The 12,180-nt window shown below is 36.5% G+C and overlaps 1 protein-coding gene across 3 annotated transcripts; it reads right to left on the bottom strand.

Moving 5' to 3' along the window:
* Positions 1-6,607: 6,607 nt before the first annotated feature.
* LOC132176274 (Zinc finger (CCCH-type) family protein / RNA recognition motif (RRM)-containing protein) lies at positions 6,608-11,380 on the bottom strand. Of its 3 annotated transcripts, none has more exons than XM_059588437.2 (10): positions 10,967-11,380; positions 9,442-10,628; positions 9,181-9,372; positions 8,909-9,088; positions 8,722-8,816; positions 8,360-8,611; positions 8,104-8,257; positions 7,718-7,933; positions 7,563-7,643; positions 6,608-7,417 (listed from the first exon to the last, which is right to left on the bottom strand). In XM_059588437.2, exons 2-9 carry the CDS (start codon positions 10,434-10,436, stop codon positions 7,577-7,579), a joined length of 2,151 nt encoding a protein of 716 aa, XP_059444420.1. In that variant the 5' UTR covers positions 10,437-10,628; positions 10,967-11,380; the 3' UTR covers positions 6,608-7,417; positions 7,563-7,576. The 3 variants fall into 3 exon arrangements, with proteins under 3 accessions (XP_059444420.1, XP_059444428.1, XP_059444435.1); XM_059588445.2 differs by having other exon boundaries at positions 9,181-9,363; XM_059588452.2 differs by having other exon boundaries at positions 9,181-9,360.
* Positions 11,381-12,180: the final 800 nt, after the last annotated feature.

Raw genomic sequence — 12,180 nt, 5'->3', positions numbered from 1 at the left:
TTATTCAAATAAAAAAATTACTACAAAATAAAACTTTTTCACTTTTCCATACCATTTTTTTATACCAAACATTCTTACTTTTTTTCATATCAATCTACATCAACTACAGTGTATAGGCCAACTCATTTACCAAACAGTACCTTAGTGACCTACGAGAGTCGCTAAATCACTATTGCGGTGTTTACTACTACTAGGTTGCTACCACCATAGAGCCTAATCCCAAGAGTTTTTTTTTTTTACATTTTTACTTTGTAGAAACACTTTTCGGTTATTTATTTTTCAGAAACACAATTTAAAACTTGACTAAACGAATTTTCTCTTGTTAACCCCACATATAACATTCTTCTTTTTCCAAATCAATTCCCAAGTTTTACGTCTTCACAAAACTTTACCAAATCAACCCTTTATTTATTTTTCCTCTCTATAAGTAAATAAATGGGAAAAGAGAGTGGATGACATGTCACATAACATGTGACGTGTGACACGTCACATAACATGTGACGTGTGACACGTCGGAAAAAGGTGTGACACATCGGAAAAAGGTGACGTGTCACGTCACTTTTTACTGACGTGACAATAGTGATATGTCAATAAATTTATTAACGTGACACTACTGCCAAATTAAAAAAAAAAAAAAAATTATTGACGTGGCATTATACCACGTCAAAAAAAAATTATTGTCGTGGCACTACTACCATGTCAATAACTTTACTGATGTGGGACTACTGTCACGTCAATAAATTTGTTGGCGTGGCACTATTGCCACATCAATAAAGTTGCTACTACCACGTCAATAAAGTTTTTGACATGTCAATAAAAGATGACGTGTCAAAACATGACGTGTCAAAACATGACACGTCAAAAAAGAGTTTTGACGTGGCACTTTTTGCCACATCACTAATTGTGACACATCAAAAAATCCCTATTAGTGACACCTTTATTTTTAACGTCCGACACACGTCACTAAAATTTAGTGACTTGTTAGGCTTCTTGACACATCAAAAATGGGAAGTCAAAAAATCATGTTTTTTTGTAGTTAAGGCCCAAGGAAACCTTGAAAATACCCTTAATTATGAACTCACTTCCTAATAACATGAGCTGAGACTGATCTATGAGCCAATGAAATCAAGTCTCAAACAACTCAGAGAAAAAAATTAAATATAGTGTCAAACAATTAAATATCAAATTGTCTAACTATTTGACACAAGATTTAGCTTAATTTGTCAAAGTATTTTATATTCTTTACCTACCACATTGTACTCTACTTGTACTTTAGAGAGTAGAATACATATACTTTACAGATTCGTATAATTATAGCACAAGTACAATAAGTCAAGCCAATCAAAATTTAGGGCTTCTTTGTGTGTGTTTGGTGGATCCAAAAGTACGTTTAATACTCAAAAAGTCCGTTTGAAGAATAAAGTACTCGTTTGGTAAAAAAATTAAAAGCGTTTTTAAGGTCCAAAAAACCTAAAAATAGTCAAAACGCACTTTTGACAAAAACTTAAAAATAAAGCTTTTGCCAAAAAGTAATTTTTAACTTAAAAATTCTATTTCTCAAATACAATCCCAAACGTACTCTTTGTTGTAGTGAACATTTTCTACCGTGTAATAGCCATTTAATTTTTTTCTTTTTTCTTTTTTCTTTTTTCATAAATGCATTTTTGTTGCCTTCGATTTGAAATTTCGACAAATAGTTTATGAATTTTATAAAGTGATTAATTGCTCCCTAAGTAAGAAAAAAATGATTCCTACCAACATTGTCAAAATCTGTTAACATATCACGGCAACAATGTGTCACGTCAGCACTAATCGTAGTATCACACATGTTATTTATAATAAATTAAATACATATTTTTTCTTAAAAAAAAAAACAAAAGTCTCCTACTCTGCTCCACCGTTCAAACCGACCCGCCGTCCACTTTAACAGAACCAAACATATGTACGCATGTCAACACAACAGTCTACAACACAGTTGTTGGCTGTTTGTTTTGAACGGCGTGCCGCGTGGATACTGTGTCCCTTGAAGACGAAAGGCTTGAAAATAGTTGTTTGCCAAGAAAGAAACATTGTGAAGGAAAATTGGATCTTGCAAAGTCAGTTTGATTGGGTGAAAGCCAGGTGTAGTACTCTGCACTTAGTTTATATATTATTCTAACAAATAACTATTGAATTAAATTGGCGTGATATATATTTTTGGTAGAATTCACCTCTTAAAAATTGACTTATAAAAAAAGTGTTTAAGAGTTTAACATATCACCATGCTCCGCTGCTGATGTCCACAGCGGCTTACTCTATCGACTGTACACTAACCCGATAGTAACCATTTTATTTTTGCGGCTTCACTTATCTAGCAGAATTCAATGTCAATGCATATATAATACCAAAACATTTTAATACAGCCTGTAGGCCAGTCACCAACTCCATGACTCGACTATAAAACCGCAACTCATTCAATTCCATACTCAATAAACTGTGTCTGATCCCATATTCGACGAGGTAACTGGCTCCGATACTAAATGATATAAACTTGAGATAAAATTAACCCTTGAAAACAATATTTCTTACAAGTTTATACAAAATGAATTAAATAGTCCGCAATAGTGGTAAGTTGGTAGCATCAAACATTTTGAGAAGACTAATGCTACAAATTATTCTTTTATCTTACAATCATTTCACCTTGTTGACCCAGTAATAGTAATTACCTTTTCGAATTTTTTTTTTTTTTAATAAAGATTAATCTAAGGGGATTTGGCTTACATACTGTTATTAAAATAACAGCATGTATACTGTAGTTTAATCAACGGTCAAGATTAAATTTCTTAAAATCTCTCTTCATTTTCTCTCTCCTATTAAAAGCTTCTAAAAATAAGTTAATTTTAACTTATATAAAAATAAAAAATTGCTAGCTAGCAAGCCTGAAGGTGGCCGAAACAACCCCAAATGCAGATATGTAATTTGCAACTAATATATAGAAAACAATAAAATAGAAAAGATGCCATGTGACTAGAAATAAGATCATCCATGATCCATGTACAAAACAAGAAAGCTTGGTTTACTGTTCTTCCAATGGAATTTGCTTGAAAAAAATTCTGGATTAAATAATTGATATTACAAAAAAGTCTATGAACTTGCACTCAATTGATGTTTTCTTCATAGTTTTGATGATTGTAGACTTTGTAGTATCCCATCCTGGCCTATCAGGTGATTTTGTGGCTGTATTGGGTCATTAACAAGCTGTCTGGTATAACTCTTCAACGCAGAAGTGATTACTTACAAATAATAGAGTACCCTTTATCCATTATACACCAAATAATAATTTGGATAATCTCTAAGATGATGATCAAGAAAGAAAAGATTGAGACATCTTAAGCCCAAGTGGAAGACCCACTTGACTAATCCTTGGGATTCATGGCTTCTTTTATTTGCTACTTTTGATGCTAATTAGTACTAATAAGATTGTTGGAAATTAATCTTATTAGTACTACTTCCTATCAGAAGTAGGTTGTCCCCCTCTTCGGCCTTTTCTCTTAACGAATTATTTAGTCAAATATTTTCATAATACTGTAAATCACATTTTTATTTTACAATTATCCTACAATGCTGATATGGCAGTCCCAATCAACTCATGGATCAGTCATTGTTTAAAAAAAAAAAAAATCAAGGGTTGGATAGAACTACTAAGTTAGCATTGGCTTTTGTAATGACTGCATAAACAATAATTAATCTTCCATTTTATCTTATAATAGTCGTACTTTGGTGGTATATTTTGGAACTAATTCTTTTTAAAACGATAACACATACATGATTAGTGCTTTCCTTTCGATCGTTACATTTAAAATAGACCCTAGTGAGGATGGAAGGAAGAAGCACAATTGGGCTGATTCCTCATATGCATCTTCTTTGCAACTTGTCTACAAAAAATAAAATAAAAAATAAAAAATAAAATAAAAATAAAAAAGCCCATACAGTCTCTCCAAAACCACATTGCTCATTGTAAGAAGGGCTTCGAAAAACCATTAGAAATGGTCAATAATACGTCTAGACCTTAATGGACCAACATCAATGGGCTCTCAAGCCCTCATGTTCCCCTCTTTCCTAATGCTAAATCTCATTTTTATTCTATAATTATTTCACGAGGCTGACGTAACAATTTAAATTAACTTTTGAATTAATTATTGCTAAAAAAAAAAAAAAAAATCAAAAGTTTATTGAGACAAATTAATATTGTAAAATAATTTTAAGACAAAAATATAATTTCTAACGTAATTCAAATCAAAATAACCAAGAAAAAGGAATCAAATCAAACCTAGGATTCCTTTTGCCAAGTAGCTTTACGTATAGTAAGGTGGGAATGATTGATTCAACCAAAGGAAGAAGCAGAAAACAAGGATTTAGGAAAACGTCAATTCCTTAGGACAGTACATGGAAACAAAATAACAAATATTCCAAAGGAGCCTAACAGTCTGATTTATCCTCATTTAATAAGAGTTAAATTGATTTTATATATATATATATATATGAAAAATTTATGAGAAAAATTCACTTTACTCCCCTGAAGTTTTAGGAATTTTTCAATTTGAACCCCAATGTTTAAAAATTAGCAATGTACCCCCTTAATGTTTCAAAAATTTTCAATTCAGACCCTCCGTCTAATTGGACGAAAATCATCTCACGTGCGTCTCAAATGGGATTTTGATGTCCTTTATTCCAATTTTGCCCTCATTAAAACTTATGAAATTATGTAATTACCCTCAATTTTATAGGTTTTAATGGGGGTAATTACATAATTTCATAAGTTTTAATGAGGACAAAATTGGAATAGAGAGCATCAAAATTCCACGTGAGACGCACATGAGATGATTTTCATCAAATTAGACGGAAATTAGTAACGAAGGGTCTGAATTGAAAATTTTTTAAACATTAGGGGGGGTATATTGCCATTTTTTAAACATTTGGGTTTGAATTGAAAAAACCCTGAAACTTCAGGGGAGGGTAAAGTGAACTTAATCCAAAATTTATTTATGAAACAAATATATACATTTGCAAGCAGAATCTAGAGATGTAAATAATTTATCCAGCCAAAAATGCCAAAATTTCAATTAATATTGATTTAGTCCCAATCTAGTTTTATATCAGACAAATTTTGAAAATCTCTTAAATTCAATATTTATATTATCATATGTTCTTAAATCATGTGATTCTCACCTACATTTTTAATAGATATCCTCCTACCGATTCTCTCATGGAATTTAAAAAAGCTGTAGTATAATCTCATGTGGTTTATGTTACGACTGTAAGGTTTAAGGATTTAAAATCGAACAATCTTAAAGCTTTTGGATCAATGGTTTTTTTTTTTTTTTTTTATAACACTTTTGGACCGATGGTTATATTCTTAACAATTATTATCCGAGTAGGTTAGTCCTCACGAGTTTAAGTCGCGAAGGAAGTGATCTATAAGGTAAGACTAAAAAGTCTTTGTATTATGCATCATGAACATAATTCAATGAATATCGATAAGTTCGTTAAATGAAACCGCCAAAAAGAGAAATGATTACCATTGAACCAGTGTCCATAAACGTTGAACCATGAACAATTAGTATCATAGCATTCCCTAGCGTCACAACCTAGTAAATATGCCTATATAACCCATTTTAAGGAGCATTTAGTACTATTATTTTGATGAACTTAAGGACCATTTACTTTGATGGAAAACTTAATTGCTTAAAATCATGAGCAAGTTCATGCATTTTGTTGTTTTTCAAAACCCTACCCATGAATGCCATTTTTGTCTCCTCCACAAATACCCAGAACCGTATGCCATTGTAATACCAATGCGGACAAGCACAAGTCTCCATCAACTTAGACAGTGATTATCTCTATGCAGAAAACCTAGGGCCACGATTGCAAAACACCAATGATGACTTTCCAAGAAACCAAACAGGGGCTCGAGAAAACCACTCCTTCCTCCCTTCACTCACTATCAAGGAAACACCGCCTGGTCTCCCATCCATTACGGCTCTCCCTACGTGTCAAATACCACCAATTTGACGGCTTGTACTTATCCACAGCTGCGCACCCTGTTCCTCTTTTTTCCCACTTCTTCACCTTTCCCCACAAACTCCAATGTTTAGCAGTTAAAATATATGGAAAGAATAGAAAAAAATCACAATCCCCCGCCACCCCCCCCACTGTCAAATTTTTTGTCCCACATCGAAAAGATTCTTCAATCAACCCGTGCACTTTTGTCATACGTGTGGGCATCTACATCTGCTTTCAGATTTGTGCATGTCCTTTCCTGTCAAGGAGGGAAAGGAAAAGCTAGGCATATATATACATGTATATATATATATATATCTCACTCACATGGGTGGGTTTGGGTGGATAGGACCCACACAACCTGGCATCCTATAAATTAGTAGGACCTACATGCAGTAGTTGGACCCACATGCAGTGTCAGCAGCTCCCCATGTGATATTGTGCCTGGTGGCCCTCCTTCTTTCCCCTCCAATAATGGCAAAATTAAAGACAGACCCCACTAATAATGAAAGAGCCAAAAAGAAAAAGAAAAATAGAAAAAAAAAAATAACAATGGTAAAATAAAGGGTGGTAACAAAGAGACAAATTCTTCTTGTAATCAACAGGCAATGAACTCGTAAGAGAGGTGAAAGAGATGGACAAATTAGGACTAAAAACTCATATCACTTTTTCTTTCTGATTTTCTTTCCAAATCTCTCTTTTCTGTCTGGTAATCTAAAGGGTTGATACTGTGTATAACAACTAGTACTACAAATAAAAGAGTAATACATAAAATGGTAGAGATTTTCCACATTTGTACTTGTTATAGTCTTGAAACAGCAATGGGCTGATTGTTTCCTTTCCTTCCTCTCCTTCAGCAATCAACCCTTTTCCAACTCTAATTTTACCCTTTATGGGGGGGGGCTATCAATCAGGCTTGTAGTTATATTCGCTTTTACCTCTTTTACCTCTGCTTCTCTGGCTTCTTGCTTCTGCTGTACAAAGATTTGATTACACCCTAAAAACACAGACTATGAGACTAGACTAGATTTGGGATTTGTTTCTGCTAGGGAAACAATGGAAGGGGAGAGAAATTACAGTGCCAGAAGTTACTAATACACATGGACTCTGTGATTCTGTCTATGTTCTTTCTTTTTTTACCTGTGGTTCAACTTCAACTACAGAAAATAAGAGATGAAAATAGTACAACAACAACAACAACAAAGAAAGGAATGGGTGACCCACTTCCTTTACTGCCTTTTACGTATGCATTTTGTATGGTAGTAAGTAGTATAGTATTGATGACGATGATGATGGCAGTGAGTGGTGATGGCGGTGGATTCTCTACAGACCTTTGTTTGATATGAGGGGGTTTGTTTGGTTATACTTCTCAACCTTCCTGCAACAGCCAAAACAAAAGAAAACAAACCAAAACCAACTTCATTTAGAATACAAAATCACATTGTTATTATTATCATTTGCATGCTGAAGAAAACAAATAAATCATGCACTCTAGATAAGAAAAGAATCCTAAGTTCATTTACCTGACCATAGGAAGCTAAATTCCAATAGGTCCTCCGGTGGTGCCGGCATACATTCCAATGGCTCCATGGCCGGAGGAGAACCTGAAATGAAACCCCATTTTAAATTTACAGACATTATGCAGAATAGTAGAGTTGATGGCAATGAATGGGAATACCTTGGAATTTGGCAGTTAAAAGATTTGAAGGCTGCCATATCCAGTGTAGAAGAGGCAGGGAGTATTGATGAAGTAGCCAATTTATTGTTAGTACATGGAGCTGAACCATCTGGGGCATTGCCCTCGCTAGATCCATTGGCAAAGGCAGACATGAATTCTGCACCCGCTTTGGTTGGAGATGCAAAGGGACTATCAGGCAGGTTGTGCTCCAACAAACTGCCCACAATTATGATATAAACAATTGAAATTGGAGAACCCAAATTGGGAAGTACATAAAAATTCTTACCATGTCTAAAATAGAAATGTAATACAGATCTAAGAAACAAAAAAGTGTTTTTTACTAATCTGGGGCCTTTCTTTTAGCCTTAATGAGAAAAGCTCCATACCATTCTTGTAAATCACTTTCTTCATGAGGGGGACTATGCTTTCCATTGGCATTCTCACCATTATCAGTCAATTCTTTGCCAGCAACAGTGACTATCACTGTCTGTTGCAACTGCAGCTGATCTGTACAAGCAGCTGCAGCACTAGGAGAATTCTCTGCAACAAATTAACAATTGCAATCCTGAAAACTTCATTCTAATTCTTCAAAATGTAAGCTTAGCAATAGAGGCTATAGAGCATTTTAGAGTAAAGATGTACCTTCCAGTGCTTCTGGGCTGCTCTGCAATGAAGAAAGAACAAGATTTTGACTAAACGGGCTTGGAGACTGGGTAGGGGACGGAACGGGGCTGCCGGCGGAGAGTGCGCGATGGTGCTGATGCTTCTTCATATCAAGAAGCTGCAAACCCATTAACCTTCTACTTTGAAGTTCAATGGCTTGCTGCAAGTCAGCTTGTTCCTCCAACTTCCTCCTCCACAGCATGTCTTGCGTATTGTAAAACATTCTTGCTCCTTTAAATTAAGCATTCAAATAGAGAACCAGTAAGTTGAAATTTAGGTATATCTAGGATTCACGTGTGAAAGAAACAATGGGAATGCGACGAAGATGATAGTTTGCTTACCGAGCTGAAGATCATACGGGTCTCTAGAATCAACTCCAGTAGGAGTGCCACATGGTGAGAACTCTCCCCTCTCCACTTGTTGCTGCTGTTGCTTCCTGCAAACAACAAATTCAAAGCATGTAAAATTAACCAAAAATGCGCAGAGAAAGAAGCTAACAAAATGAGGCGAGTGAGAGAATGCCTGTACTTGTCTGGGACTTTTCCCTTCTCCTTGTAAGGCTTCACAAGCACACGAGCATCACAAACAAAATGAGGGTTCCCTTTGGCAAGAATGAGCTTCACAGTCTCCGGGTAAACAAAAGTAACAAAACCAAACATCCGCTTCTGCTGGTACGGGATTCTCACATCTTGAACAGGCCCATAAATGCTTCAAACAACAAAAAATAAATCAACCAATTCAGCAACACAACAACTCAAGCTTTATATGTCACGAAATAAGAAACAAACCCAATAGAGAACCTGAAATAATTTGAGACATCTTCTTCTCTGAAAGTGCTGTCAGCTGGGAAAGTCAAATAGATCTGCCTCGACGCCGGGTTCACCACTCCGGCACCGCCGTTCATCGAAAAATCGTTTCTTTCTAGCCGGGACCGCCCAAACTTGTGAATATCGTCACCCATCATTAGAGCCGCTGCCGCCCTGCTGCATGTACTAAAAAAACAATCAAAACAAGAACTATTCAAAAAACAAAACCCAATCAGAATCTAAAAGCTAGTATACCTGTGAGTATCATTTTGCTGCTGCTGCTGCTGCTGCAGGAGCATATTCATGCACTTTGGAGAGTAAGGAAAAGAAGCAGAGGCCATGAGCTGAGAAGCTGCAGCCAGTCTTTGTTGCTGAGCAGATTTAGATCTGAGAATTTCTTGGCACTGGTCCATCATATCAATCTTGTTGGGCGAACCAACCATTGCAGAAGCATCAACGGAATCTCCAATTCCTCCATGTAAGAACCTGCAGCTGGTTCCATTCTTGCAGTACCCTCTAGCAAAGTAGAGACAAGGTTTCCAGCCAAACCCAGAATTCGGGTCCTCTGTTCCCAAGCAGACATCGCTAACAGAGTAGCTTCTCCGGTGTACAGAGCCTCCCCAATAAGGAAAAAGCAGAGGGTCGCCACCAGCACCAGTTGGACTTGAAGATAAGTCTGATGGAGGGTAAAAAAAGTCTTGGTTTTTGGGGGAGCCATCGTTGAGGAAAGAGAGCTGGTCTTGGAGCTGAAAATCATCGATTACGTCGGTGGCTGCAGTTCCATAGAAGGGTAGAGAGCAAGCAGAAGTGTTCATTGAAGAGGAAAGAGCTAAATTGTTGGGACTAATCAAATCATCTGGATTTTGAAGCTCAGACAAAGCAGCCCAAGTAGCTGAAGTAGCAGAAGAAGAGGAAGAAGAAGAAGAAGAATGATTTGGGATGCTTAAAGGAGGAGGAAGATTAATCCCACCCAGAAGCCTGTTGGGAGAAGAAGTAGTCTGCCTGGAGAGAAAAGGAGATGGAGATGATGGAGTTGAAGGAGCAGACGGAGTGATCGAGGAAAGTCCCAAGTCTTTCCGGGCTTTGAGAATCACTGAGTGAACAAGAGCCTCAGGACCAAATGCTAATCTAATCATTTCCTTCTCACCATGGTCTTGAATGAGCAGAAGACCCATGATTTTGGATGCATTTTCAGGGTCTAAGTTTTGGATTCTTGAGAAGACAATTCTTGTAGCTTCGTAACCATCCATGGGTGGAAAAGGGTTGGTGCTAAAATTTCACACGGCAAACAAACCAACCAACCAACCCTCCCTCCTCAAGTTTAGTTCTTTTTGCTCTATCTCTCTCTGTCTGTACAAGTAAACTTTCTTTCTCAACCACACACAAACCCTACCTAACAACTTGTGAGGAACAGGACCAAAGTGTTTCTCTTTCTCTTATTCCTGCAAAGCACCAACAAAGAAAAGGAAAAGAAAAAGAAAGTTGAGTGTTAAAAAGGAGTATTCCCGTGTGGTTTGATTAAAAGGAGACTAGAAGATGATGCTGAGAGTTGCCTTTGTTAAAAGGAAAAGGAAAAAAAACCAAACCCAAAAAAATTAAAAAAAAATGAATACATGGCAGTTGAATTTCTCTAAAAAGAAACCATAAGAGCAAAAGTTTGCAGGAACAAAAGTTGCAAGAAATAGCAACAAAGTGAGTATATATATAACTCTTCCTTTTCTCTCTTCTTTTTTCCAAATCAAAATTGAAAAACCAGCTGTGGCATGAGAATACGACTTACCCATGAAAGGTCTTCTTCTTGTTGCTCTTTGTTAGTACCACTCTCTTTCTCTTCAAACATAAGATAATAATAGTCAAACTTTACTACAAAAGCCAAACCACCGCCTTGTTTCTAGGCCGGTTGCAGAGGCTAGCTAGTTGCAGCAGCAGTAGCACAGAAATCATCAATTTCCTTCACTGCTGATGGCTAACGCTTTCTGGGGTTCTGAGCAAGCGCGCAGTGAAGCTGAGAGCTACCTTAGATTTTCTCCTCTCTCTCTCTCTAAAACACCCACACTCTCCCTCTCTCTCTCTCTCTTCTTTGAAAGTATAAAACAAAGACGGGTAGGAGTGGTAGTGAGTAAGAGAGAGAGTGTGTTTGTGTTGTGGCCTGTGCTTTGAGTGGATCCAGATCTGTGCTTCAAATAGTGCACGTTCTCACTTGCCCCTAGCCTCTGACACAGTCTATTTAAAACTGTGAACACTTTTTTTTCTGCATTTTTTTTTCTTCTTTCCCAACCGAGTGGATATATTTATTATATATATAAATATAATCAAGACCAGCCTCTCTGCAATTTATGTGAATCACACGGTCCAATTGGAATCATGATGAAGAGTTTATGGGGCCCAGCTGATATAGAGGGTGGGAAATTGGCTCATCATGCGTTGCTGTGGGAGAGTCAATGCCTCTCCAATGAAATTCTCACCCTAAAAGAGAATTCCATTTGCTTTTCTTTTTCTTTTTCTGCAGAAGAAAAAGAAAATGCTGCTCCATCTCATGAGCACATCATTTGGGATAGTTTTTGGTCATGCCCCACCAGCATATGCTCTCCTCTCTTTGCTGCTACATGGGGCTCTTCCTCATTCCCTTAAAAATAATTGTTATTATGATGAAGATTATGATATACTATAATGTCTAATTATGTAAGAGAGAGAGAGAGAGAAAAGGAGGGAAAGATTTGTTCTTTTGATGGTAGAAAATTACAAAAGGTATGGGGATTTGTATAGGATAGGAGCATGGTTCTTGCATTTTTGCTTTCTCGGTTGTCGTTTTTAAGATGCCCCCCACAACTTGAATTCTCTCTCTCTCCCTCTTTTTCTCTCTCTCCAAACACTCAACTCAGGCTCTTGTTTACAGCACAGAGTTCAATCACTTTTCTTGATCTTTTTTATGGGTTTTTTTTTTTTTTTTTTTTTTTTCAAGATGAAATGTACAAAATAGAGAGAGGAATGAGT

Source organism: Corylus avellana, chromosome 2 (genome assembly GCF_965113065.1).
Source record: "Corylus avellana chromosome 2, dhCorAvel1.hap1.2, whole genome shotgun sequence".
In the NCBI taxonomy this organism is placed as follows: Eukaryota; Viridiplantae; Streptophyta; class Magnoliopsida; order Fagales; family Betulaceae; genus Corylus; species Corylus avellana.
The sequence above is the reverse complement of the archived record's forward strand: the minus strand, read 5'-3'. Positions and strand labels throughout refer to the sequence as shown.